This window comes from Podarcis vaucheri (genome assembly GCF_965113315.1).
Source record: "Podarcis vaucheri genome assembly, chromosome: 12".
NCBI classification, from domain to species: Eukaryota; Metazoa; Chordata; class Lepidosauria; order Squamata; family Lacertidae; genus Podarcis; species Podarcis vaucheri.
Window position 1 is genome coordinate 45,409,067 of NC_138750.1, and position 25,815 is coordinate 45,434,881.

The window sequence follows — 25,815 nt, forward strand, 5'->3', positions numbered from 1 at the left end:
TCCTGCAGGGATAGCTGATACAGAAAGAACTGCTTTGTAGTGAAGTTTCTTTTCCTGTGTTGTTGGCAACTATGTTACCAAGAGAAATTCTCTTTATGCTTGAGGACAGGTTAAAGGTTCCTGAAATTCATACCTATCTCCATCCAAAACTCTTGTTCAGTTTCTTTAGTACTGAAAAGATTTGTAAACTTGGGCATTAAAAGGCAATTCCCTGTATTTCTGATATTAAGACATAAGCACCAACACTTATGTAGCCAAAATGGCACCACCCATACACAAACAGAAGACAGGGCAGAAATGTACAAGAAGCCCGATGGGAAAACCCCGAGAGAAGGACCCCAAGAACTGCCCTTGTGCAGTCACTAACCACAGAATGCTAACTTGACTTGGGGTCAAGGGTGGAATGGAAAACCAGATCAGAGAAGGGCATGGCTGTGAACATGTGATCTCCAGGATGCAACATTTTGTTGCCAGTTCCTTTTTTTTTTTTTTACTCAAACCCCTTGCCATCTTTGGACAGATTCATCTTTGCAAATTCTGTTTCTTAGATTCCTTCTACTAAAAACTGTCTTGAGGAAACTTACAGTATAAAAACATCCAGTACAGGGATAGCAGCAAAAAAATCATTTTTCTGATAAAATTCTAAAAGCAATACCACTGCCCAAACCCCCCACAATAGAGACACATACCATAACTACAACAAAGCAAACCAATTTAAACATCCAACAAAACAGACTGGAAGAAGAGTTGTTTATGCCAGTGTCAAGCAGGCTTCACTGGAGAGAGCACAAACAGGGGGCCACAACCCAAAAGACTATCACGGTCGTCGTCCCTCCCGAGCTTTGATGCCCTTATTGTCTTCTGCTAGGATATCTCAAGGACCTCCTGTTCCCATATGATTCTGCCCAATGGCCATCTTTGGAGACTTTGCACCAGTTACACTCTCTCACACACATGCAGTAGTGGTACTGTGGGAGACTGTAGCACAGTGGTGGCCCAACTTGGCCCTCCAGCTAATTCTCATCATTCCTGACCACTGGTCCTGTTAGCTAGGGATGATGGGAGTTGTTGCCCAAAAACAGCTAGAGGGCCAAGTTTGGCCACCACTGCTTTAACACAATTGTCTCTCATTAGTGGGTTCCACATTATGCAACCCTCTCCCTAAAGAAACATATCTGGCCTCTTCACTACTTCAGTTGCAGGAGACAGTTCCAAAACATACTTTTTCATATAACTGCAGAACCAGAGGGACAGGCGACATCTGCTGCTTTGCACTGGTGCCTGTTGCTTTACTGTTTGGTCATTCTTGCTCCCATTGCTTTGTCTGAAATTTTTTTTTTATTGTTTGTAATCTTGATCTTACATAGACTGTGCCTTGAGATTTATTTATTTTTAGATACGAAAGCAGCATATAAATGATGTCTAACCAAATAAAAATGTTGCAGTTGGTGGCCATGTACACCAAACCATGGTTTAGTGCATCATGCACAAGCTGGAATTAGCCTTAGGAAACCTTGCCCCTCCCCACTCCTTCCATATGGCCAGGAGGTAGACTGTGTTTACTTTTATTTTCCTTGAATATTGGCTTGCCATTGCATGCAAACCAAGTATCATGGTGTATAACAAACTCAGGTTAATTTAACAAGCCGATTTCATAACTCATGGTCTGAAATTGGCTTTGTTTTGAAGCTGTCCAGACTTGATTATTAAATCATAAGCCAGGGAGGCATACAATGAGACAAGCTTTGGGGAAATTGAAAATAAACAGTGCTGAACTACTGTTCCTGGTCACACAGGAGGAGCAGAGGGAAGGGAAAACCACATGAACCTGAGGCTCACTTGAGCCTCTTTCCAGCTCCTGCTTAACTATGACTTTGCATGACTTCAAAAAAATCAGGCCACTGAGCTCAGGGCAAAATATTAAAACTGCTGCTGGGAAGACGGTGGAGGTAGGGACCCAATTCCAAAAGCTAGCAACTCCATTATCAGGGGTACAAGGCAGGTTCTGTACCACTGACTTCTTTAGGAGAAAACAAGTACAGCCTGTCATAGCAAAGTTTGCTTTAATAAGAGCACATTTGAAATAAATGGTTTTTCTGAATCTAACACGAAGTAAACAATCTACATTAATGTAAGAATATATTACATTAATGTAAGAATATATTACAAACATAACTGTACAATAATTATTTCGCTGAAAACACAATTAGTCAGGCTAAGACTGCAGCCCTACACCCACTTATCTGGGAGTAATTAGTGCAACTTACTTCTGAGTAGACAACTTATAGGATTGCACTGTATGTAACTTACAGGGATCAACCTAACCATTTTGCACCAGTGTTTTTCTTTTCTTTTTTAGTGCACAGTAAAATAAAATATACACATAATAAATAATACACGGCAACTGATCAGACTCCAGTATGTTCTTTAGGACATTCCTACCTTGTCATTAGTGTCCAACACAATCGAGCTGTGCCTCCATTTTGTTAAAACTATTGGTTCCTGTAGCCTCCTGTCCAGACTCCTGCTTTTAATAATCTCTCTTTGCTGCTGTGGTGAAGCATTAAACTATTAAAAAAGAAAGCAGAAGGAAATCCATACACTGTAAATGTATTGTACTAAAACAAAGGCAGGTGAAGCACGTGCAATCCACTCTTAGCTGCTTTCACATATACAAACCTGCAAAGAGAAAGGCTACACTTCCTGCCATGTGTCATCTCTTTCCTCTGAAATAGTCAACAGAAGTTTGCCTAGGGGCCTGGGGCACTGCAGCATGCCACAGCTTTTAGTCCTGAATAAGGGCTCTGGAGTGTAATGGCCCCACTCGCATCAAGATATGAAGGATTTCCAACCAGCTACCTGAATATTCAGCAAAAGGTATTCATAATGCATGCCAAAGGGAATCTAAACCCAAAGCACTGTGTCAAGGCATGCCAGGGATAAAGCCATGCAGAACCAAGGATGGAGACACATGAGGCCCTTATATATCCCACCCACTATGGACTCTATTCAAGTCTTCATGTACACAGGTTTAATTTTAAAGGAAGCAACTTTACAGGAAGGGAAATAGCTACAAAGAAAAATTAGCCTGATAGTTAAAAAATGAAAAACTGGAAGCAAGGAAGCCAGTCAACCAACTTTAGCAATTGCTACGTCTACATCAAGGCCTAGCAGCTTTTCATATTTGAAGGTAGTAGCTTAAGTAGCAGCAAGTAGTGCAGTTTCTCCTGTGCAGCTGTAGGAGGCACCTGCCATTTACTTATGTACAATTACATTCATTCAATGCCCTTTAAACATGCATGGTGCAGTCCTTTAGCTAATATAAATTTCAGATATGGCCCTTAACTGGTGACTAAGTTGCACACCCCTTGTATATAAACATATCTAAATTAGTGGGAAAAGCCTCAATAAACCACCCTGTTTAAGCAACTTAGTTGAAGGGATGATTTGGAAGAAGCAATTTCAGGGCAGAAACCTAAAATCGCAACGTAATCTAACAAAGAGTAATGCAGCAATTTAAACAGAATCCCCTTCCCTCCCTAACTCTCTTCCCCTTCTCTTCTTCTGTGCCCAGCCACCTTCCTAACTCTTTTGTATGTCAGGATGTCTTGCTCAGTCTGTTGTTGTTACCTAATGAATAAAAATTATCACAAAAAACAAAAACAAAGCTAGCCTCAAAGAAAGGAGTAACTTGGGTCTTACTTCACATGCTACAGGTTGCATCCAAGGAAGTCTTACGTCAGAGTAAATCCAATGAAATCAATGGACTTAAGGCAGCCGTGACAACTAGTCTCAATATGTCTGTTGTCAGGATGGCTTCACTGAATGTAGCCCAATGTCTTAAAAGTTTTTGAACATTTAAAAAGTGCAACTGTTAGCGTTGCCATGTGTCCTCTTTTTCAGGGGTAAAATTTCTGTCGGGGTGGATTTTTTATATTTGCCAAAATGTCTCTGGCTATAATTTCTGGATGAGACACAGACATTAACCAGTAGTTTAAGACTTGCTTTCCTCTTCACCTGCCCCCCTCAGCAACATATCACAGCTTCTATAGCCTACATATAATAGGGGTATTTAAAATGAGAGTCGTCATAGCGTCCTTTTTTCCCCTCTTCAAAATATGGCAACCCTAAACTGGTCTCAGTCTAAATCAGTATTTCTAAAACTTGGTTCCCTAGCTGTTGCTGGACTACAACTCCTATCATCCCTGAACACTGGTCCTTCTAGCTAGGGATTGTGGAAGTTGTAGTCTGGGGAACCAAGTTTGAGAAACACTGATAAACCAATGGAACATGATGATTTTCCATGCAATTAAGTATTTAATTTGACCTGGGAAGAAGTGGGGAGGGGATTTATGTAACCTCGCCCCCACTGCCACAATTGTTCAATACAGTGGTAGCTGTGGTTACGAACTTAATTCGTTCCGGAGGTCCATTCTTAACCTGAAACCGTCCTTAACCTGAGGTACCACTTTAGCTAATGGGGCCTTCCACTGCTGGCACGATTTCTGTTCTCATTCCTGAGGTAAAGTTCTTAACCCAAGGTACTACTTCCGGATTAGCGGAGTCTGTAACCCGAAGTGTTTGTAACCCAAGGTACCACTGTTTTAAAAGTGAACTAATGTATAGGGCTACTGGAAGTTACTCTCTCAGCACAAGATCCCAACCTATAACAGTGAACTATACTACAGCAGAGGACAGCAAGAGTGGCAGGAAGATTCAAGGACAATCAAAAAAACATTTACCGTATTTTTCGCCCTATAGGACACACTTTTTCCCCTCCAAAAATGAAGGGGAAATGTGTGTGCGTCCTATGGGGCGAATGCAGGCTTCAGGAAGCTATCCGCAAGTCTTGCAAGCCCGGCGGGATGTCCCGCGGGCTCGCAAGGCTTGTGGGCAGCAGCCTGCAGCCCAAAAGCTCGGGGGCCAGCGGGGAGGCGCAGCGCCGCCACCCCACTATTCCCTGACTTGATCTGGAGGCTGGCGGGGGGGGGGAGAAGCAAGCTTGCTTCTCCCCCCTGCCAGCCCCACAAGCTCGGGGGCTGGCAGGGAGGCGGAGTGCCGCCACCCCGTTATTCCCCGACCTGATCTGGAGGCTGGATGGGGGGGGAGCAAGCTTGCTTCTCCCCCCCCCCCGCCAGCCCCACAAGCTCGGGGGATAGCGGGGTGGCGGATGCTGTCCCTGAAGGCAGAAGAGGGAGACGGAGCGCTCCATCTCCCTCTTCTAGCTTGGGGATGGCTGTGCAAACCTGAGGGGGAAATAAAAAATTTTCCCTTGATTTCCCCCCCCAAAAAAAACTAGGTGCGTCCTATGTGCCGGTGCGTCCTATAGGGCGAAAAATATGGTAGACATTTCAGCATAGCATAGCATAGTAGAGCAACTAGGAAACACTGGCCTGCAAGCACTTTAATTGGAGAACAGCCTTTACCAAAAGGCGTCATGGGTTTTGAAGATGCTCAAACTCAGGATGAAGGGGAGAAACGCGCTAAGAGGAAGGCACACTTGGCAAACCCTCACAGTGATCAACTCCTGCCTGGAAACCTACATCCCCACTGTGGAAGGACGTGTGGATCCAGAACTGGCCTCCACAGTCACTCACGGACTCACTTTTAAAACCATGTTTATGGAAGACCATCTTACTCGGCTACGAGTGATTGCCAAAGAAAGAAGAGGAAGAAGCATAGTATTAGTATAAAAATAATATTTTAATTTGCAGAATATGGATAGATAGTTTTTCAAAATCAAGCACTGCTGAGAGTTGTTTCTTTTTGTTTTCCAGTGTATTTATCAATTTAAAAAATTGGTGTGCTATGAGCAAATTTTTATTAAGAAGGTGTGGCCCAGAGAAAAAAAGTTTGAGAACCAGTGCTCCTAAGAGTCTGAGCTGCAGTATTAAAGGTGAACTATGCTCCCGGGGCATTCATAAGCCACTTTCTCCCTTAGGGGTTTTGTTCCCTTGGAGTTTTCCTTTCAGATTTTGTGTGTCTGCATGTATTTTGCAAACCTCCAGGGTGCACACACACATAGCCCAAGCCTGCTGATCCTCTCTCTTGTGTGGGGATGTTGTTATTTTGAATGCACAACCACACACATGGGAAAACTCAAATCTGTATTAGAATGCTATATAAACAGAATTCTAAATTGTGAAGGGAGGTTTCTTTGCCATTAAATATGTGCAGGGAAAGGCAAGGCAAGCTGAAAATGCTGAAAACACTCCCATATTTGGCCAGAGAACAATCAGTAATTATTTTTTTACATGCACAGTAGAGAAATTAGAATCAATTGAGGTTTTCTATGTTAACTTGCATGTTACTGGAAAGTATTACATTTATTAAGTTAGCAATTATAACCCACCTTTTTATGATAAGATATACACAACGTTTCTTATAAAATAAAAATATGTATACATTATATTGATCCTAACAGCAAAACAAAGAGTGTAAAAAATGATATTAATAATGTCCAGAGATAGCAAACTAAAATCCATATAATCATAGGCTCTGACTTTTTAAAAATGCTGTCATTATAAAATGGTTTTAAGTGCCTGTTTAAATAATCAAGAGCCTGTGATCATCATCCTATGATCATGTGTGCCTCCTCTAAGAGAGGTCCAGAGGATGGCAACACGAGAATGGGCCTTTTCTGCAGTGGTTCCCTATTTGTGGAATGTTTCTCTTTCTCTTTGGCTTTGGCTGATTAACATTCTATGTCCTTTAAAATGTGTTGGAGGGAGGAGAGTTATTGGTTTGTTTTTGTTATGTATTTTGTGTTCTCATTTTGCACTTTCATGTTGTGAACAGTCCTGTGATCTTTGGATGAAGATAATAACAACAAAAAAGAATTTGAAGCAGGCAAAGAGGAGACCAAGCTATTCAGGGAGGAGGAAAACACTATTCCATAGTTTAAGTGCCACAAATGAAAATGCCCTCTCAGAGTTGTATGAATTTTAACTTTGTTTTCGCTCTCAACCATTTCTTCTCTTGAATTCTTTGATTGGAGGACTCTCCCCTGTGGCATAACTTCAGGCAAAATCTTTTATTAATACCCAGCAACACTACTGCAAAAATCAATCCAGACACACTCATGCTTTTCCTAAAGCATCCTTTCTAAGTAAAACTGCATATAATTTACAGTTCTCTCAAATAATTTTCTGAAAAATCTCTAGAGAAGTACCACTATTCACTACACTGAAATAGACTGGGTTGGAAGGTAGTTTTGGAAGGTCCCACAATGCTCCAAAACAGGAAGAATCAGCAAAAATTTATTCCTTCCCCCTTCTTCACGCAGGAGCAGCAGCAGCATGTGAGTGAATTTCCACTTATGGGAACTTGAGATCCAACCCATTAACATTATGAAAGGATGAAACAATACAGAAGAGAAAGAGAGATACCTATTCCTCTCAACTTCATGAACAGGACAGGCACATAACGTTTCTGAAATAAGGCAACAGAGACCACATCCCAGAATATATCCAGACTACTCATACGGCCTGGTTACTTTGGGAGGGCGAGGGGTTACACTACAGCTGCCACATGCTGAGCAGTTCACCTTCACAAAAAGAAAGCAACTGGAAAAGAAACCAGAGGGAACTCCAGAACTAAATGAGGGCTCTTTGGAAACCTTCATCCTCTCAATTGCAGGTACATTTTCAAAGCTCTTTTCTGCTCAATGTACAGTGGAGTTTTCTGCCCATTTTAAAAGTACAGTTTCATTGTCAACTTCTCTGAGTTTGGACGGGTGAAGTTGCCGCAGAGCAATCCCATGTTTCTAACTATACCAGTTTTGTCCTCATTTGTAGTGATCAGAAGTGAAGATTGCCTTAAGTCTTCGGTTTAATGGTCAAGTGCTATCTCTACACAGACAGAGCATGCCTGCTTATGGGTTTTTATAATATAAAACCTGTCTGCTTTGAGAAGCAGTAAAACTGGGACAGCTGAGCTTTTTGTGTTTGTGTGTTTTAAAAAAACCTTGTTACTTCAACAGCACACACCCTAAAATAATACATAATGTAGAATACTAAGTAAGGTAACTGAACTACATGAAGACTATATTTTGTCAAGATGCGCAAGTCCTATTATCTGAACAGGTGTCGAACTGGAAGGGATGGAGATGATATGATGGCACTGCCACTCTTAAGGGAACATTGGCATGTGCTAGAGAGCAGCAACTGACAGGATGGATGCAATTAGAAGGTTTGACTGTCAAGGAAGTATTTCAAATACAAAATCCCAGTGATGCGTCAACACAGAAGGTGTATCATAGTATAGTAAAGTGGGAGGCTCCAATTCATCTGAGTTGAGCCATGACTTCACTAGATGGTCTTAAGCAAGTCACCACCTCTCAATTCCAGCCTTCAGTCTGTAATGTGGGAACAGTATTTTAAAGAACTGGTTTTGGTTTTTTTACAGGACTGTTTTAAGGATTGCTGAGGCTATGTATGAAACAGTATATGTTTACTATGAACTGACACAGTAATATTACTGGTCTTGCTTTGCCAGTTACAATCAATTTGCTTAGGCGATAAGAGATACCCCATGTGTCCGTATGGATTCCAAATCATGCTGAAATGGGTAGTAACAGTCTGTGAATTAATTCAACCCATGCAATGCCACTTACACTGTTATTCATGCCTAAAAACTTTTGGTTAAGGAGTTGGAGTGGGGGAGTGGAGGAAACAGAACCAGTCATATGAGGAAAGATGCGCACACGACGTTATAGAATAGCTATCTTAGTCAAAATTAACAAATGAAATTACTCTTGGGAGTCATGTGCTATGTTTTTGTTTGTAGGAAGGTGAATAAGAAAGGTGAAGCCTATTTTTATTCTGTAGTTTTCTGATAAAGTAGCCAGATTAAGAATTGCAAGGGGGAGGGCTATTATTTTACAGATGACTCTGTTTTTGGCATTGCATAAATCATGGGGTAAGCACCCGTGACTCACCTGTCTGCGGTAGGTGGGGTTTGAATTTCCCTCCGTTTTCCCCCTCAGCTAATCCTCTCCCTCTGCTGTGAATGGCTGCAGAAGGTAGACCGTATATGAGCCTACAGTACACACAAAAGATGCCTCCTGCCCATGCAATACTTACCGAATCAATTAATCAAATCTGTAGTAAGGCCCCACAGAAAGACACTAGTGTCATACTGGGCTTAATTACATTGGTCCAAGTAGGCAATATATGAATTGAATAACTATGCAACTCATATGTTTTGGAGTACAGTTTAACAAAAATAGGAAGGCTCTTTTATAGCAGGCTTTCCTGATGCTACAAATAGTAAAAGACAGGAGTGGCAGCTGATATTTTTTACAGCAGAAAAAGTTGATACCATGGCTTACATATTATTTTCCAGTCTATTCAGAGCCATTTTAGTCCAATTCCATTAGGCTGGTATCATAGGTCAACATAATCCTACTGTGGTACAAGCCAAGCCCCTCTATAAACCCTTTCCCTCCAGAGTACCATTCTTGAGGTACCACTATGATAAAAATTTGTTTACTAAATCTAAAATATTACACGGCACTTCCATGTAAAATAATGGATTGCTGTTCCAACATTTCTACAAAGGTGCATGAAGATTTTTCTGCTATTCCTTGACTCTTAATTTTCCAAATTCATTCCCAAATCCACTGGTAACAAACAAATACAAAGTATCAGAATTAACATTAGAAGTCTTCTCATTCCAATGCAGATAGCACAGAATGTGACAGTATTGATATTCCTGGAACCTTCCCTAGCATTCATCTCTGTTATTAATAAGCAGATAAAAATAGTCAAGTCTGTCTGTAAATTAGCATGAGGGGGAAATGGATAATAATCCTAGATGTATGTGGCATAACTGATTTCCACCCCTTCCCCAATCAAATCACTTAAGTGTTTTTCTTGCATTAATTGATCCAGTACATTTGGTTGTAGACTAAAGTTGGCAGCTACGTTGCATGCTGAGTATTCCTTCTGGCTCTCATCTCAGGCTAGAAACAAAGAACTTGGTTCATTCCTTATTCCTCTCCAAGTCTGCCTTGTCTAGGATAAGGTGAAAGGACATGACAGGGAAGACAGAGATATCTAGCTTATGTGTATCATACCTCAGTGAGTTAGTTGTAGAGCCTGATGAAGAATTTTGAGTTCCCCAAACCTAGTACTGAATTCAAGGAAGCTATAGGCATTAAGAAGAGCGCCACAAATGTCAGAAAAAATATCCAAATTAAGATCTGCCAGTATCATTAAGTGAAAAATCCAGTCCTTTATCACTTAAAAAAAACAACACACACACACAGCAGTTTGTCAAAGAAAATCAGCCCCTATATATATTGAGTTTCATTTTTTAATATATTAGTGTATGGGCATGTCTTTAAGTTAACACCTTACATTAAAAACCTGACAGAACCAAATTATCAAAGGCTTTTCACCAAAGCCAGACTAAACATCTTTCCTTCTGCAGTGTTGGATGGCAGGTTGAGAGGAGTTCCCTACCAGGACAGACTTTGCTCGTGTGCCCAAGACATCGATTCCATAAAACATATTTTGCTGCACTGTGCAAAATATGAGCAAGCCAGGGCTGAACTGATATTACCCTTGCTGGTACCTTTCCTGGGAAAATCAGAGGCTCACTATGTCAGGTTCCTATTGGCAGATCGGACAAATGCTAGAATATCAGCAGTGGCAAAGTTTTTATCTGTGGTTGCAAGAACCAGTGATCCCTATCTTTTGAACAAAATGCTTGTTTAACCTGGAGGTAGGCTGTATGAATTGTGCATTGCTTTGTAACGATTTGTTGGGTCTCTGGACCGTAATAAAGATTGATGAATATATTAGTGGCCCCGTGGTGATTTTAGCTTATAAATTTTATTGTCTAATGTTTCAATTTGTATATTAAGGAGTTTCTATAGCTTTGTGCAGATTAGGTTATGTTTTGATAAAGTAAATGTTTCAAGTTTTTGTATCAAACTAGTATATATTTTATTGAACGATGTTGCATACATTGCAGCAGCCTTTGGCTCTAAGCAATAAACTTGACTGACTGACTGACTCTCATCACCTACACAACAAGTGGCATCGATCCTAGTAGTCCCAAGTGCAGTAGCATGACAATATTTCGTCACAATACAAGGAAGCTCTGCACAAAAATGACCAATGTGCTTTTCAGAAATGAAGAGCTCTTTGGCCAACACTGAGGTTGAACCTGTTGCATGGTGTCTGCTGTTAGGCAGCCCAGGGTAAGCTTCCCAGAGTGACACATATTTATTTCCAAAGCTCATATTCAGCATTTTGGACAGAATCAAAACCAATGAACCAAAGATGCATGTGAAGAGGTAAAAGACTGGGATATGGACCTAGAAAATGGACTGGAGGAGCATGGTTTAGTTCCATGTCTGAATATAAACAGTTCTGAATGATAGGAGATACCTAGAGATGGAGTGTAACTAAATAACTTAAAGTGTTATTCTACAAAATTTAAACATTGTGCCCCTTTCCCCAAAACCAGATATTTAACAAAATGGTTTGACTTATGACCAACTATGCTTACATGCGTGAAATTCCAGCCTTTTGCTAATGATAAAACTATACAATCATATCAAAATTGAGCCAAATTGTATCCTCAATACACATATCAGTAAAACACACCAAAATCTAAGCTCATCTTCTAAAAACAAGATGTAACTGTTCTGCAATTATAGGGCTGGGGGAAAAAAATTCTGGCCTAGAACATGGTCTATGCTGTACAAGGCTTCCAGTGGAAAGGCCTGGCCTTGCAAACTGCTATGCACATTGATGTCAAATATTTTAATGGCAAAGGATTGAAGCACAAACTCTGAAAGCAGACGTATCCAATGCCTTGAAGTATTTGGGGCCATATTTTGAAAACAATGGCATATAAAGCCCAAAGTTTTCAATTGTTTCCTGCATTCTTTTGTCTGTCAGAGACCTCTCTCATGCCTTTTCTTAAATTTGGAACAGCTTTGCCACTCAATGTTCTTCAAATTAACATTCTCACGTCCCCGTGATGTTCTTCTAAAACAGACCTTCCTGCACTGTAATTATGGATGCATCAATATGCTGGAAAAATGTGAGAAGAGAGTATGCATGCTCTGAAGTTAGTTCCAAATCTTTTAACTTCATTTAAGAATGAGTCAGCTTCATCACCTCTAGGATCACAGAGGCAAAGGAAACACAATTCTCCCAACATCTCAATGAATCCATAAGCACATTTGCCAATTCCTATTTTCCATGCACTGCTCTGGTTCGCCAGAAGCGGCTTAGTCATGCTGGCCACATGACCCGGAAGCTGTACGCCGGCTCCCTCAGCCAATAAAGTGAGATGAGCGCCGCAACCCCAGAGTCGGACCCCTAATGGTCAGGGGTCCCTTTACCTTTCATAATTTAAGACCGCTTACTGTATGGGATACCGTATGACTGTTCCCTTTGCTTATGGTTTTGCTGAAAAGCAGCTCTTTACAGAGTCAATGGCCTTATTTCAAGGTGTTTGTCCACTTATGTGTGTGGGTGGGGGGAGAGATTACAAATAATAACTGGGACTCTTCAACAAAATGTTACAGTGTATTTGTGTCATCTGAGGGTGCAGCTGAAAGGGTTGGAAAAAGGTTAGCATCAAAGCCCAAACTCCCTGTTCTAACTTGGATCTTATTTCATGTGACGTTTTAAAAAGCAGCAATAACTGATGTTCAACCAGTGCACATACACATCAGTAGAGCATGTGGCTTCAACATGCATATGAGTGCTGAATTTGCCCTGGCCAGCCAATGCACAGCTTTGGCCTGCGGTATTAACAGTGGACTACATTGCACAGCTGCCCAAAGTTCAGAGTACAACCACCTCTCTCTAATAATAAGCACTGCAGACTTGTTGTATACTACTCTCAGCTCAATCTCCAACTCAGGTATAAAAGCAATGGGGAAATACTGCAGGGTTGTTGTGAGTTGCTTTCACAGTATCAGCTCAACCTAGAATGCCTCTAGACAAAAATACAGGACTGTTACAAGCCAATCAGAGACTAATTTGCAGTATTCAGTTAACTGCACTGCAGGACAGTCATGAACTACACTCTCCCAGCAACTGCCCTTCCTAACAGGCAATTTGCAAACAACGAGGTGCATTAGCAGCTTTTGCATTAGCAAGTTTGTTTAAAAGAAAGAAAGAAAAATATTTCACACAAAATAAGCAATGAGTTACAAAGAGCAGTGACTCTCCTTCTAGCTACTACCTTGTGGGGGGGGGGCAGATAAGCAGGTGTCAAATTCCTGCCGCATTAAGTCTTGGATTTCTATGGGTGACTTTCACTTCTGTCCTTGGAGACATTTTAAAATAGTTTCCCATTGTGAACTAGGAAGTGACCCACCCAGACATTGAAATGATTGCCTCTAACTGACACTTTCTCAATCTTCTTTCACAATCTCTTGGAGGGGGAAAGAGAGGAGAGAAATGAAGGTAAATGCGGCCAAGGAACAGATGCTGAGATACAACCTTCTACCTCCCACTCTCCTCCTCCTCACCCCATATGTGTTCCTTGCATTCTCTCTCAGTTATAGCCTCTCCTGCCAGCTGATCAGCAGGGTCTGGAAATCTCCTGGGCTGCTTCAGCCCCATCTTTCAGTTCACTCACAGCTTCCCGTCAGTTCCATTTTCACCCTCTCTTCTGGTTTTCTTTCTCAACTAACTTAATGTTAGCAAACATGTTCAGTCCTCAGTGGACCTGGAAGGGAGGTGGGGAATAATACTTTTTTAAAAAATTCTTTAAAATCTTGGGTTCCCACTATGCCTGGGGATATTCTTACTGAATGTGGGCGTGCCTAAGTTCTGGCCCAACAAGATTTTTGTTTTTTGCAAAATCGGTTTCAAGAGGATTGCCAAATAGCAGAGTACACATCAACACCTATTCCAGAGATATAAAAAACCATGTGTTTTGGGATGAATTGCAGCAAGATACAGCTTTTGGTGGAAGCTGGAAACATTGTTTTCCTTTGGTTACTCACTTTTGGCAGTGCCCATTCTGACCGGGATCCATCTGCATTGTAGTAGTATGGCCGACCTTGTTCATCAACATGCTTTATCCACTACAGAAACAAAAGTTAATAAAACACTTAATACAAAAAACCCCAGATCTTTAATATATAAATATGTCAAATGGGAGAACAGAAATACTTCAGATTCTGAGCCCCCTCCAAACACACAGACAGAAAACCTCTGTTTTTATATAGCCAGAGTGGGTTATAAAGACCCGTGGAATCACACCCGAGAATAGGGAGGGGGTGTTAAAAGGCCATCCAGCCCAACCCCTGCTTAGTCCAGGAAGCCCAGAACTAGAGTATTCCTGAAATATGGCTGTCCGTTCAAAGCATTTTTGGTCACATACCTGGAACTATAATAAATGTATAGTACACAGTATTATGTTGTCACAATTTATATTGTAAGAAATAATAATTGTAATGATTTAAAATTCTGCTTTATACACATTTAAGTCCCATGGTTTCTAAATAAGAACAGCAGCTTTTTTACAACATAAAACTGGTTCTTCTCCCTACTGTCAACTATAGCAGCTCCATTTTTGAAGACATTCTAAAAAGAGCCATATTGTTATTTTATTCAAAATAGGGTTATTTTGCATGTGAAACTCTTCTGCCTTAGGCAAGAACTCTATATGAGGTGGGCTAACTTTATTTTTCCATAGTATATATATTTTTTACTAGAACCCCTATCCCACAGCATTTTAAGGTAACAAGCATTTTAAGGAGTGCATGCTTCAGAACAATTCACAGTTAAAGGCATAACTAGCCGTGTTACACAATCCTGAATAGACACTTTTTCTTAAGAACATGAAAAGAACAAAATCATACCAAGTTTTACTGAGCTTAACCTCCTTCAGGAGAATACCAGAAATCAGGAGGCACTAAGCAGTACACCAAAATAAAAAAATCACCCACTTGTCCACAAAGGCATAACTGTCTAGCTTCTACATATTCTTGTTGTAACACAAGGCATTCCCATACTCCCAAGAGTCAAGTGGAATGCTTCCGCAATCAAGAAGAGCTCCACAAGGTATGCAATTCAACAGAGGACCAAGTTCTTCACTGAAGTTAAAGTAAAGTAAAATTCATTCTCTCTGTCACACACACACACACACACACACACACACACCACACATTAGGACATACAATTAACAATAGTTTTCCAAAGGATATGATCCTAAGTGCATTGATTTAGAAGTCTTATTGTCTGTAATGGTGTTTTTAGGTGCAGCGTTGTGACTCATGACTATCATATAGTACTAGGAAAACTTAATCTTGCTTAACATAGTAAAGGAAATTTGGATGTACATTTCATTCTTTTTAGTGGAAGAACAGTTTACTGTAGGCTAAATGCCCAACTATTATAACTGAAGGCAATTCTCCACTACCTGAATAGTTATAACCAAGCAAACAACAACAACAACCGCCCCCCACTGAACACACTGCATCTAAACAGAACAAGGCTTTGGAGGAGAGGAAAGAGGGAAATCCACAGGAGTCCCTGATCTAAGCAGTATCTCAGAACTCAGTCTCTCACATAGCTCTTCAGATATATCCATCATTCAAATGCAGCACAGCTTGTTCTCACAGTATTTTGGGAGGTGGGGAACAGAATGAAAAGCGGGAACAATGTCTGCTGAGTCTGAATAGAATGGCACACACACTGGAACTAGATTTTGCTTTTGCTCTCTTTTCTACTCGCACTGCTAGAGGGGGACAGTCAAAACAGCCAGTATCTGTCCAAGGCGACAACAGCAGTATAGAGCTCTATTCTGAAGGCAGCACATGGCAGAGCCCCGTCCCCAAGACTCTCCACTTTCAGAGCAAGAGACCTTGGTTCTGGAGACAGAGTGTGTCGCCATTTTCCTCTCTTTTGTAGGAGGAGATAGTGAGTGTAGTTTGTCTTGCCTTGTGGCTAGTGTGACCTGGCACATGGTTGTTTTCGATGATGATTTAATACAGAAATCTCCGAAGTTTTAAACATTATGCTTCTCATAATTCAAATATTGAATTTTATAGATGACATTAATAGGATAGTAATCTGTTTATTCCAGCATGAAGGGGAGAATTGCATCTCCTTCAAGCATCATTTTTAGAGTTACTTTTTGTTAAACAAACCTATAACACAGTAGGGAGGGAAAGCAGCTGTTGATAATAAGATATTATGCAGTCCACAGATAAGAAAATTAACTGAACTTTATAACTTGCCAAACATGACTCCAGGTTGGTAATACATATTCAAAACTTTAAAAATTTGCTATCCAACATAAGAAACCTACAGAGTACATATAAGACTGTAGAATGACATTTCTAAACATATTTTTTTTTTGCAGGAAAAGTAGAAGCTAAACACAGTACAGTCCTAATATATAAGAGCAGTTTCTTAGAGACCAAACAAAAAAGCGCCTAGAAATGAGCAAAAAACAAAAATGTTCAAGGGAGTGGGAAGAAACTGTCACTAAGCAATACTTTTCCACCACCAATGACAAAATCACACCTATATGAGTTCTTACTTACTAAATTTCTACTAGCTTAGAATATACGTGATGAAGAAAAGTGTGTACCTTTTCCTTAGTATAGTCACTGGTATATAGCGTTTGGCCATGTTCATCCAACTCTTCTGACCACCCTTTGGGAGGAGAACCATACTGACTATCTGACTGGCTGTTACAAGAACTGTAGGAGTTTTCTTGTGATGAAAGAGTCTATAAATGGTCAAACATACAGAAGTATTGAGAATTTATATTAGGTCAAATTCTAGAAGAGGTTAGAACTTGATTAGAAGTCAAAACTTTAAATGAAAAATGAATTAAGAGGCAGAAAGTGAAATACAATCTACTTCCAAGGGAAAAGGTCAGGTTATTACTGAACAGAAAGCTTTTGGAAGAGATTAGTCAGGTGAGACTCACATGCCTTTTGGGCATTTCAAAGTTGAAAAAGAATAATTTTAGCTGAGATTACATTAGAGGAACAATACACGTCCTACTGAAGTCTGAGGCAAACAAAGAAGATCCACAGAGATTGAAGCATACTATGAGCTCTGATGAGAATGTGGTTGCAGGTGGGCACTTACAGGTAATAGGCAGTGGATGGGAGTATCTAATCTGGAAGCTCCAGCTTGGGCACAGTGCAACAACCAGCCTGCAGGTTACTGGCAACTTGTTGAGAGAACTGCACTGCCTGCCAATCACTACTGGGTCAGGGACAAATGTGGTTATGTTAACTCACAAACCCCTAAGCAACTTTGGCCCAGAGCACTTTAAGCCCCCCAAGTACTGCTTGATTCCTTATGTTCCAGCTTAATAATTGAGATCCTCTGATAGGGAACTTCTGGTGGGTTCTTCACACCTATGAGGTTCAGTTGGCCTTTACGAAGGACTGAGTCTTTCCTGTGGCAGGTCCTGAGACCTGTGTAACTCCCTGGCAGTAGAGGCTTGGGAGGAATAACCCTTGCCTACTTTCAGACGTCTATTGAATCCATTACTCAGAAAGTCCTTTGAAACGAATTTCTCTTCCCCAACAAGCTTTTATCAAAGTTACTCTAATTTTGTACATTGTATACCATATGTTGGGGATATACCCTTGGGCTGGGGTATTGTTTGGTGGGGTTATTGCTGTTGGTTTATTATATATTTATTTTAGACCCTGTGATTTATGTGGAAATTGTTCAGTTTGGTTGTATATTTTTTAAATGTCATAGTTATGCATTCTTTTAATGTTGTAAGCCGCCTTGAACATGGTTTGAGCTGTGGGAAGGCAACATACAAATAAAATTATGCATGTATGTAGTATTTTTATGAAAAGTGTGATCCATAAACATTTAATATTTATCATTCTGTCTTCCTATCAATTTTTCCCTGTGAATGTTCACTGCTCAGCAAGCAGAAATGGACAGTTCTCCCACCAGAGGGATAGTAAGTTCAGTGCCCCAGGGTTCTGTGTTTGGGCCTGTGCTTTTTAACTTGTTCATAAATTATCTAGTGTTAGGGATGTGTAGTGACGTAGTCAACCTGCCAGGTGATAGGGATCTGGTTGGCCACTGTGAGACGCATGACTAGATGGGTTGTTGGTCAGCAGGGCTGTTCTTATGATGATACCCAACTGATAGAAGAGGTTAAAACAAAAAGTGTTTGCTGGGAACTCCAAAAAGATACATTTAAACTGAGTGACCAAGAAGTAAAATAGCAAATGGAAAATAGGCACATTGGGACAAAAAGAATCGTAATTTCACATATATGCTAATAGGATCTGAATTGCCAGTGACTGACAAGAATAAGACCTTGGTGTCATACTGGGTAGCTATGAAGAAGTTAACACAGTATGCAGAAGCTGTGAAAAAGAAAAATTCTACACTGGGGAGCATTGGGAATAGGCCTGAATATATATCTCTATTTTTATCTAGATCTACATATGGCACTCCTGCCAACCTAGCAGTTTGAGAACAGGTCAAGTGCAAGTAGATAAATAGGTACCACTCCAGTGGGAAGGTAAATGGAGTTTCAATGCACTGCTCTAGTTTGCCAGAAGCGGCTTAGTCATGCTGGCCACATGACCCGGAAGCTGTCTGCGGACAAAACGCAGGCTCCCTCGGCCAGTAAAGCGAGATGAGCGCCGCAACCCCAGAGTCTTCATCAACTGGACCTACCGGTCAGGGGTCCCTTTACCTTTTACTTATGGCACAATCAAAATTTCAAGTGAAATTGAAATATGAAGAGCAACCACTATAAGCAGGACATTCATTTAACAATACTGTAAAAAATCAAGAAACCCCTCAAAATTTCATACTACTGAACCTCTGAAGAATATCAAGTGTTCTACTACTCTTATCTTAACTGAATTTAATGTACCTGGAATTTCTGCTGACTTAGTGAAATGCTGCTGCTTTGATAGATGAACGTGATTTATTTAAAAGCTTAATATTTTGATATTTATGCATTTTGCTTTTTATATTTTTAGTTATATGAATTAATGAAAGGTTTGATAACTAAAAGTATTTGTTTTATGATAATTGTTCTAAATTTCAAAATAATTGATACATTTAGGAAAAAACTTTTGTTTGTTAACTATAGCTAATGTATACATAAATGTCAATTTATGAAATGTTTACAAATTTGTACATTTGTTGTATACAAATATTGATATGTCTTCACTCTGTGAGCCACTTTGAGCACAATTATATAAAAGCAGCATATAAATACATTTTAATTTTAAAAAATCTATATCCAGTAAGGCATTTCAGAGAGAAAATATCAGATACTTAGTGAAATGGTTATGATTTATTCTCAATTTTAGGTTTTGTTTTTTTTTTTTAAATCCAGTTGAACCCTGAAACATTTTGAAAGATGTTCTGGGCACTCCAAAAACATGTGATGAATACATAAAATCTAATTCAAGGAGAATCACATCTCTTATTAAAGACCCTCAATAACTTTATTTTGTTAACTTAGGTTTAAGATATCAGTTAATGTTGTTAAATCTAAGGTAACAAAACTAAAAATGCTTAATTATTTTAAAATTATCAGATGACATACCAGTAATCCAACCCAACAAACAATGAAGAGGCAGAAATGTCAGTCAATAAAACTGGGGAGGGCAAGTGCATGCCACCTTAAAACAAGCGCAAGAAAAAGTATCACACACATGGATACACACAAAAGTAATAATGCTCTAGACAATAAATATACTTTTTACATTCCCCCTCCCCTCAAGCTATTAACAGATCTTTTTTCTCAGTTCCACCTCTTCCCTTTTGCTTTCCATATGCTTGTCAATATTTCCCCTGCCAACAAGCCCATAAACATTGACTGGACACACAGACACATTTCATTAGAATTAAGGCCTTCTGTTCTTTCTGCTAATGTTAAGACACATCAGTCACAACACTAAAAATTGCTTTTAGAGTATCTGGCGAAGACCCACACATACTACTAGACATAAGAAGCTAATTCAAAGTCATAGTGACCATGGAGAATGAAACCAAGAAGCTCTTGCAGTAATAACATGTCAAAGATGTAACCATCAATAAAACTGGGAAGGGTTTTCCCCTGCTCTTACTACATTATGGTTTCGTTTACACGTCACTGCAAGCCAAACTATAACTAACTGGGACTGTGCAAACATGAGTGCTCCCACAGAAGAGATCCCAGTTGCTTTGATCCTCTTGGGTCTTTTTAAGTCCTCTCTTGCGAAAAGCTAATCTAAGGTTTTGCTGAGTGTGTCATCCAAACCAAAACTAATGGTTCAGTTCTTTCCTTGCTAACCAGGAGCTGTGGACAAGATGGTGGTTGGTGAGAAGAGAGATTAACCTCTCTCTCCTGATGACATACTAAGACAAACTTTGGCTTAGCTCAGATAGGAGCTCCTCACTGGGACCCCACACATTCATGCAGTTCCAGTAAGCCATAATTTGCTTCCCACAACATGTGAACAAGGTCTGAGAAAACATGTGTCACCATTGCAGGCTAGGATGGGATGCTCCCTAAAGGGGGGGAAATAGGGTCAAGCGCTTCTGTTGCATGACTTTTAAGCAAGGACCATTTGATTAGACTTGGCTCTGATATCCTCCTCAATAAACTAAAACAAAAACTCAAAGAATAATTCCATAACTGAGGTGGGAAAATTAAAACCACTGGTTGGTTGGGTTTCTTTAACTGAAGTTTGTCCATCATTGCTGGGTGCTGTTAGCATCAATTAAACTTACCTCTTGATCTACTTGATTCACAGAGTCTGCTTTACTTATGCTTGGATCCCGAGTGAAACGTGGGGGTTTCCAGGTTCTCTCTTGTGTTCCTTTGTTGTAATAGTAACAGCGTCCTGTAGTATCTTTGTGGGTCTCCCATTCCCCATTAATTTGGATTGGAGGGCTTGTAGGTAAAGGTGGGAGTGCAGACTGAGATATTTTCAGTTCTTGTAAATTAGCATAAACTGGTGAATCTGGCCTTCCTTGGCTTGGTGGTGTGATTGGCTGCAACAAAAGAAATTGCATTTTACTTAAAATATTATGATAGTAACATTGAGAGCATTGCAGCAAAATGTATACATCAGAATATGTGTTAAACTCCAAAGAATATCTCATCACAAGACATTTTTACAACCCTTAACAGCCAAATAAACTGGAGCTGCTAAAAAAGAAAAAGGTAACCAATGGATTTAAAGAGGCTGAGATTTAGTTAAATTAGTTAAATCTGCATTCTTCTCTTCAACCCAAAGGTTCCAAGGGCAGTACATACACTATATCTAAAACAAATAGTGTTGGACAGAGGCCTTCAACCTTCTGGAGTGCAGGGGCATTATTCGGAGATCTACAAAATATCCATTTCACAGAAGAAAAACCAGCCAATGCTCAGAACGGTGTCTTCAAAACAACATGCAGCACTCTTGAACACACATCCCAAAACTGACAACCATGAAAAAGGCAACACCTCCCCACCTCAAAGGACGCGGCAGCTAAAAAAGCCAATGCAATTCTGGGCTGCATCAATAGGAGTATAGCATCTAGATCAAGGGAAGTAATAGTGCCACTGTATTCTGCTCTGGTCAGACCTCACCTGGAGTACTGTGTCCAGTTCTGGGCACCACAATTCAAGAAGGACACTGACAAACTGGAACGTGTCCAGAGGAGGGCAACCAAAATGGTCAAAGGCCTGGAAACGATGCCTTATGAGGAACGGCTAAGGGAGCTGGGCATGTTTAGCCTGGAGAAGAGGAGGTTAAGGGGAGATATGATAGCCATGTTCAAATATATAAAAGGATGTCACATAGAGGAGGGAGAAAGGTTGTTTTCTGCTGCTCCGGAGAAGCGGACACGGAGCAATGGATCCAAACTACAAGAAAGAAGATTCCACCTATTTTTTTTTATAATAATTTTTATTACATTTTTTACAGAAATAACAAAGAGATCAAAAAGTAAGAAGAAAAAAAAAGACCAGAAAAAAAGGAAAAAGAAAAACACGACCATTTCGATAACTCATTTCAAATTTCCATTGGACTTCCCCCATCCCTCGCAGAATGCATTTCTTAACAATAAATTTATCAGCAAATTATATCCTTATTTCGTATGTTTCTTTCTATTTTCAATTACAGTTTAAATTTAAATCTCTTGATCAATATATACTCTGAGCAATATACCATAATATCGTTTTTACCCATTTAAACCTTGATTCTTTCATAAATCTTGTCAAATTTCATAAATAATTAAGTTTTGTTACTGGGGCTAGATTCCCAATCACACGACATCTTATGTTTCATATAACTTATAATACTTTTGCAAATAGTCTTTAAATTTTTTCCAGTCCTCCTCCATTACTTCTTCTCCCAAGTCTCGAATCCTTGCAGTCATCTCGGCTAATTCCATGTAGTTCATCAGTTGCGTGTGCCAGTCCTCCAGTGTGGGCAAATCTTGGGTCTTCCAATGCTTAGCGATAAGAATTCTTGCTGCTGTTGTAGCATACATAAAAAAAGTTCTATCCTTTTTAGACACCTTCTGGCCGACAATGCCCAGAAGGAAGGCCTCTGGTTTCTTGGGAAAAGTGTACTTAAACACCTTTTTTAACTCATTATAGATCATTTCCCAGAAGGCCTTCAGTCTTGGGCAGGTCCACCAGAGGTGAAAGAATGTTCCCTCAGCTTCCTTGCATTTCCAACATTTGTTATCGGACAAATGGTAAATCTTAGCTAGCTTAACCGGGGTCATGTACCACCTGTATACCATTTTCATAATGTTTTCTTTCAAAGCATTACATGCAGTAAACTTCATACCGGTGGTCCATAACCTTTCCCAGTCATCAGACATAATATTATAACCAATGTCCTGAGCCCATTTTATCATTGCTGATTTAACTGTCTCATCTTGAGTGTTCCATTTAAGCAGCAAGTTATACATTCTCGATAATAACTTGGTCTTTGGTTCAAGCAACTCTGTCTCAAGTTTCGATTTTTCCACCTGGAAACCTGTTTTTTTGTCTAGCTTAAAAACCTCATTAATTTGGGCATAATGCAGCCAATTTTGCACCTTATCCTTTAGTTTTTCAAAGCTCTGCAATCTCCAGTTACCTTCAATATTTTCTATTATTTCCCAATATTTCGGCCAATAAGCCTCCATATTGGTTGTTTTCCGAGCTTTGGCCTCTATTGGTGAGATCCACCTCGGAGTTTTGCTTTCCAATAAGTCTTTGTATTTTTTCCAGACCATATATATTGCTTTTCTGACAATATGGTTTTTAAACATTCCATATGATTTACCCTTGTCATACCACAAATACGCATGCCAACCTAACGAATTGTTGAAGCCTTCCAGATCTAGGACATCAGTGTTTTCTAATAGAATCCAATCTTTCATCCAGCAGAAGGCTGCCGCTTCATAGTATAGCCTTAGGTCCGGCAGGGCAAACCCCCCTCTCTCTTTTGCGTCAGTTAATATCTTAAACTTTATTCGGGGCTTTTTGCCCTGCCAGACAAACCTAGAAATGTCCTTCTGCCACTTTCCAAAGCATTCCCCTCTGTCCACAATCTGCAAGGCTTGAAACAAAAACAACATCTTTGGCAAAACGTTCATCTTTATAGCTGCAATTCGGCCTAACAAGGATAATTTCAGTCTTGACCAAATTTCTAAATCTTTTTTAACTTCTAACCAACATTTCTCATAATTATCTTTAAATAGATTCAAATTCTTGGAAGACAGATTGACCCCCAGGTATTTCACTTTCTTAACAATATTTAGTTCTGTCTCTTTCTGAAACCCTTCTGTTTCCATGGCCGTCAAGTTTTTCCCTAAGACTTTAGTTTTTTGCTTGTTCAACTTAAAACCCGCCACCCGACCAAATTTCTGGATCAGTTCTAAAACTCTTTTTGTACTGGGTTCTGGCTCCTGTAGTGTTAAAACCAGGTCATCTGCAAATGCTTTCAGTTTATATTGTTTCGCTCCGACCCGTATTCCTTGTACCTGCCGATCCTCCCTTATCATGTTCAGCAAAACCTCCAGGACTGAAATAAACAATAAGGGGGATAGGGGGCACCCCTGTCGTGTTCCTTTTTCAATATGAAGTTCTTCTGTCACCACATTGTTCACTATCAACTTAGCTTTTTGTTCTGAATAGATTGCTTCTATTCCATTCTCAAACCCCCTTCCCACTCCCATCCCTTCCAAATTTTTCTTCATAAATTTCCAGGAAATGTTATCAAAGGCCTTCTCCGCATCAATAAAGATCAATACTGCTTTGGTGTTAATATTTGTTTGTAAAAGTTCCAAGATATCAATAATGTTCCTGGTATTGTCAAACAAATGTCTGCCTGGGAGAAAGCCGGCCTGGTCTTTATGGATTATCTCATTTAATACTTTTTTAAATCTGTTGGCCAGAATATCCGCAAATATTTTATAATCCACATTTAGGAGTGAGATAGGACGGTAGTTCTTAAGTTGAGTCTTTTCAGTTTCCACTTTAGGTATCAATGTGATGAATGCTTCTTTCCACGTATCTGGTGCCTTCCCTCCCCCCATAATCTGGTTACAAACCTCCTCTAGTGGTTGTATCAAATAGTCTTTTAACGTCCTATAATACTTGGAGGTAAGTCCATCAGGTCCTGGAGATTTGCCCAGCTGCATATTCTGAATGGCATCCTCGATTTCCTGTTGTGTTATTTTACAATTCAAGGTTGATCTCTTCTCTTGAGATATTTCTGGAAGACCATTTTCTTTCAAAAATTGTTCTATCTCGGTTACATCCTCGGGTCCTTGTGTATACAGCTTTTTAAAGTATTTCTGGAAACACTTTCTAATTTCTCCCGGTTTCTGAATGTTCTTTCCTTCAACTTCTAGATTGGTAACGTAGTTTAATTTTTGTCTCTTTTTCAACTGCCAAGCTAGCAGTTTCCCACATTTATTCGCCGATTCAAATGATCTTTGTTTCATTTGTTTAATTCTCCATTCCACTTCTTGGTTAATCAGTTGCGCATATTGTGACTGGTGGAATTTAATTTCTCTTAAGGTCTCTTTGGATTTTGGGTTTAATCTTAATTTTTTCTCGCCGTCTCTTATCTTCTCCAATATCTTGTCCTTTTTACCATTCCAGAGTTTTTTCTTAATCGTATTCTGTTGTATCAGAAACCCTCTCATAACAGCTTTGCTCGCGTCCCAGATTGTTCTTTTTTCCACCGAGGTGTTCAAGTTGATTTCAAAATAGTCCTTTAAAGCTTTTTGGGCCTTCTTTACAATCTCTTGATCTCTTAGCAGGTTGTCATTCATTTTCCATCTGAAGGAGTCGGCAGTAGCAAATCTCATTTCCATTTTCAGAGCGTTATGGTCGGAGCAAGTCTTTGGGCAGATTTCTATTTTTGTGGTCTTAGGTGCCAGCCCTCTAGTTGTCCAAATTTGGTCGATCCTTGTCCATGACAGGTGGGCCTCAGAAAAGAAAGTTCCTTCTTTACCTAGGGGGTTTCTCGTCCTCCATGAGTCAATTAAATCCATATTGTCAGTTAGTTCAAAGAAAGTTTTTGGTAGTCTTCCATCTTTAGTCAAATTCTGGTTCTGTGACTTATCCATAAAAGTAGAGACAACCCCATTCATGTCTCCCATCATAATGATGTTAGAATAGTCCAGATAGTCCAATAATGTCTCATGCAGCTTCTTATAAAATTCTGATTTCCCCTCGTTTGGTGCATAAATTCCTAATATCAAAATTTTCTCTCCTTGGGTCGAAATCTCAATAGCCAGGATTCTTCCTTGTTCATCTTTAAACAAAAGTTTCGGTGAAAGAGTCTCTTTGGCGTAAATCACCACGCCTCTCTTCTTGACTCTGTCTGAT

General features: G+C 39.8%; 1 protein-coding gene across 10 annotated transcripts in view; it reads right to left on the reverse strand.

Moving 5' to 3' along the window:
• The window catches only part of ARHGAP12 (Rho GTPase activating protein 12), a 73,585-nt gene that overhangs the window by 13,462 nt on the left and 34,308 nt on the right, over positions 1-25,815 (reverse strand). For 6 of the 10 annotated variants that reach the window (XM_082193766.1, XM_082193769.1, XM_082193765.1 and 3 more), the window contains exons 3-6: positions 20,718-20,981; positions 16,582-16,722; positions 13,985-14,065; positions 2,443-2,568 (exon numbers count right to left, since the gene is read on the reverse strand). In XM_082193766.1, coding sequence (XP_082049892.1) covers positions 2,443-2,568; positions 13,985-14,065; positions 16,582-16,722; positions 20,718-20,981 — 612 coding nt within the window. The remainder of the gene's footprint in view (positions 1-2,442; positions 2,569-13,984; positions 14,066-16,581; positions 16,723-20,717; positions 20,982-25,815) is intronic. The other 4 variants (XM_082193763.1, XM_082193771.1, XM_082193770.1 and 1 more) reach the window with 1 other exon arrangement.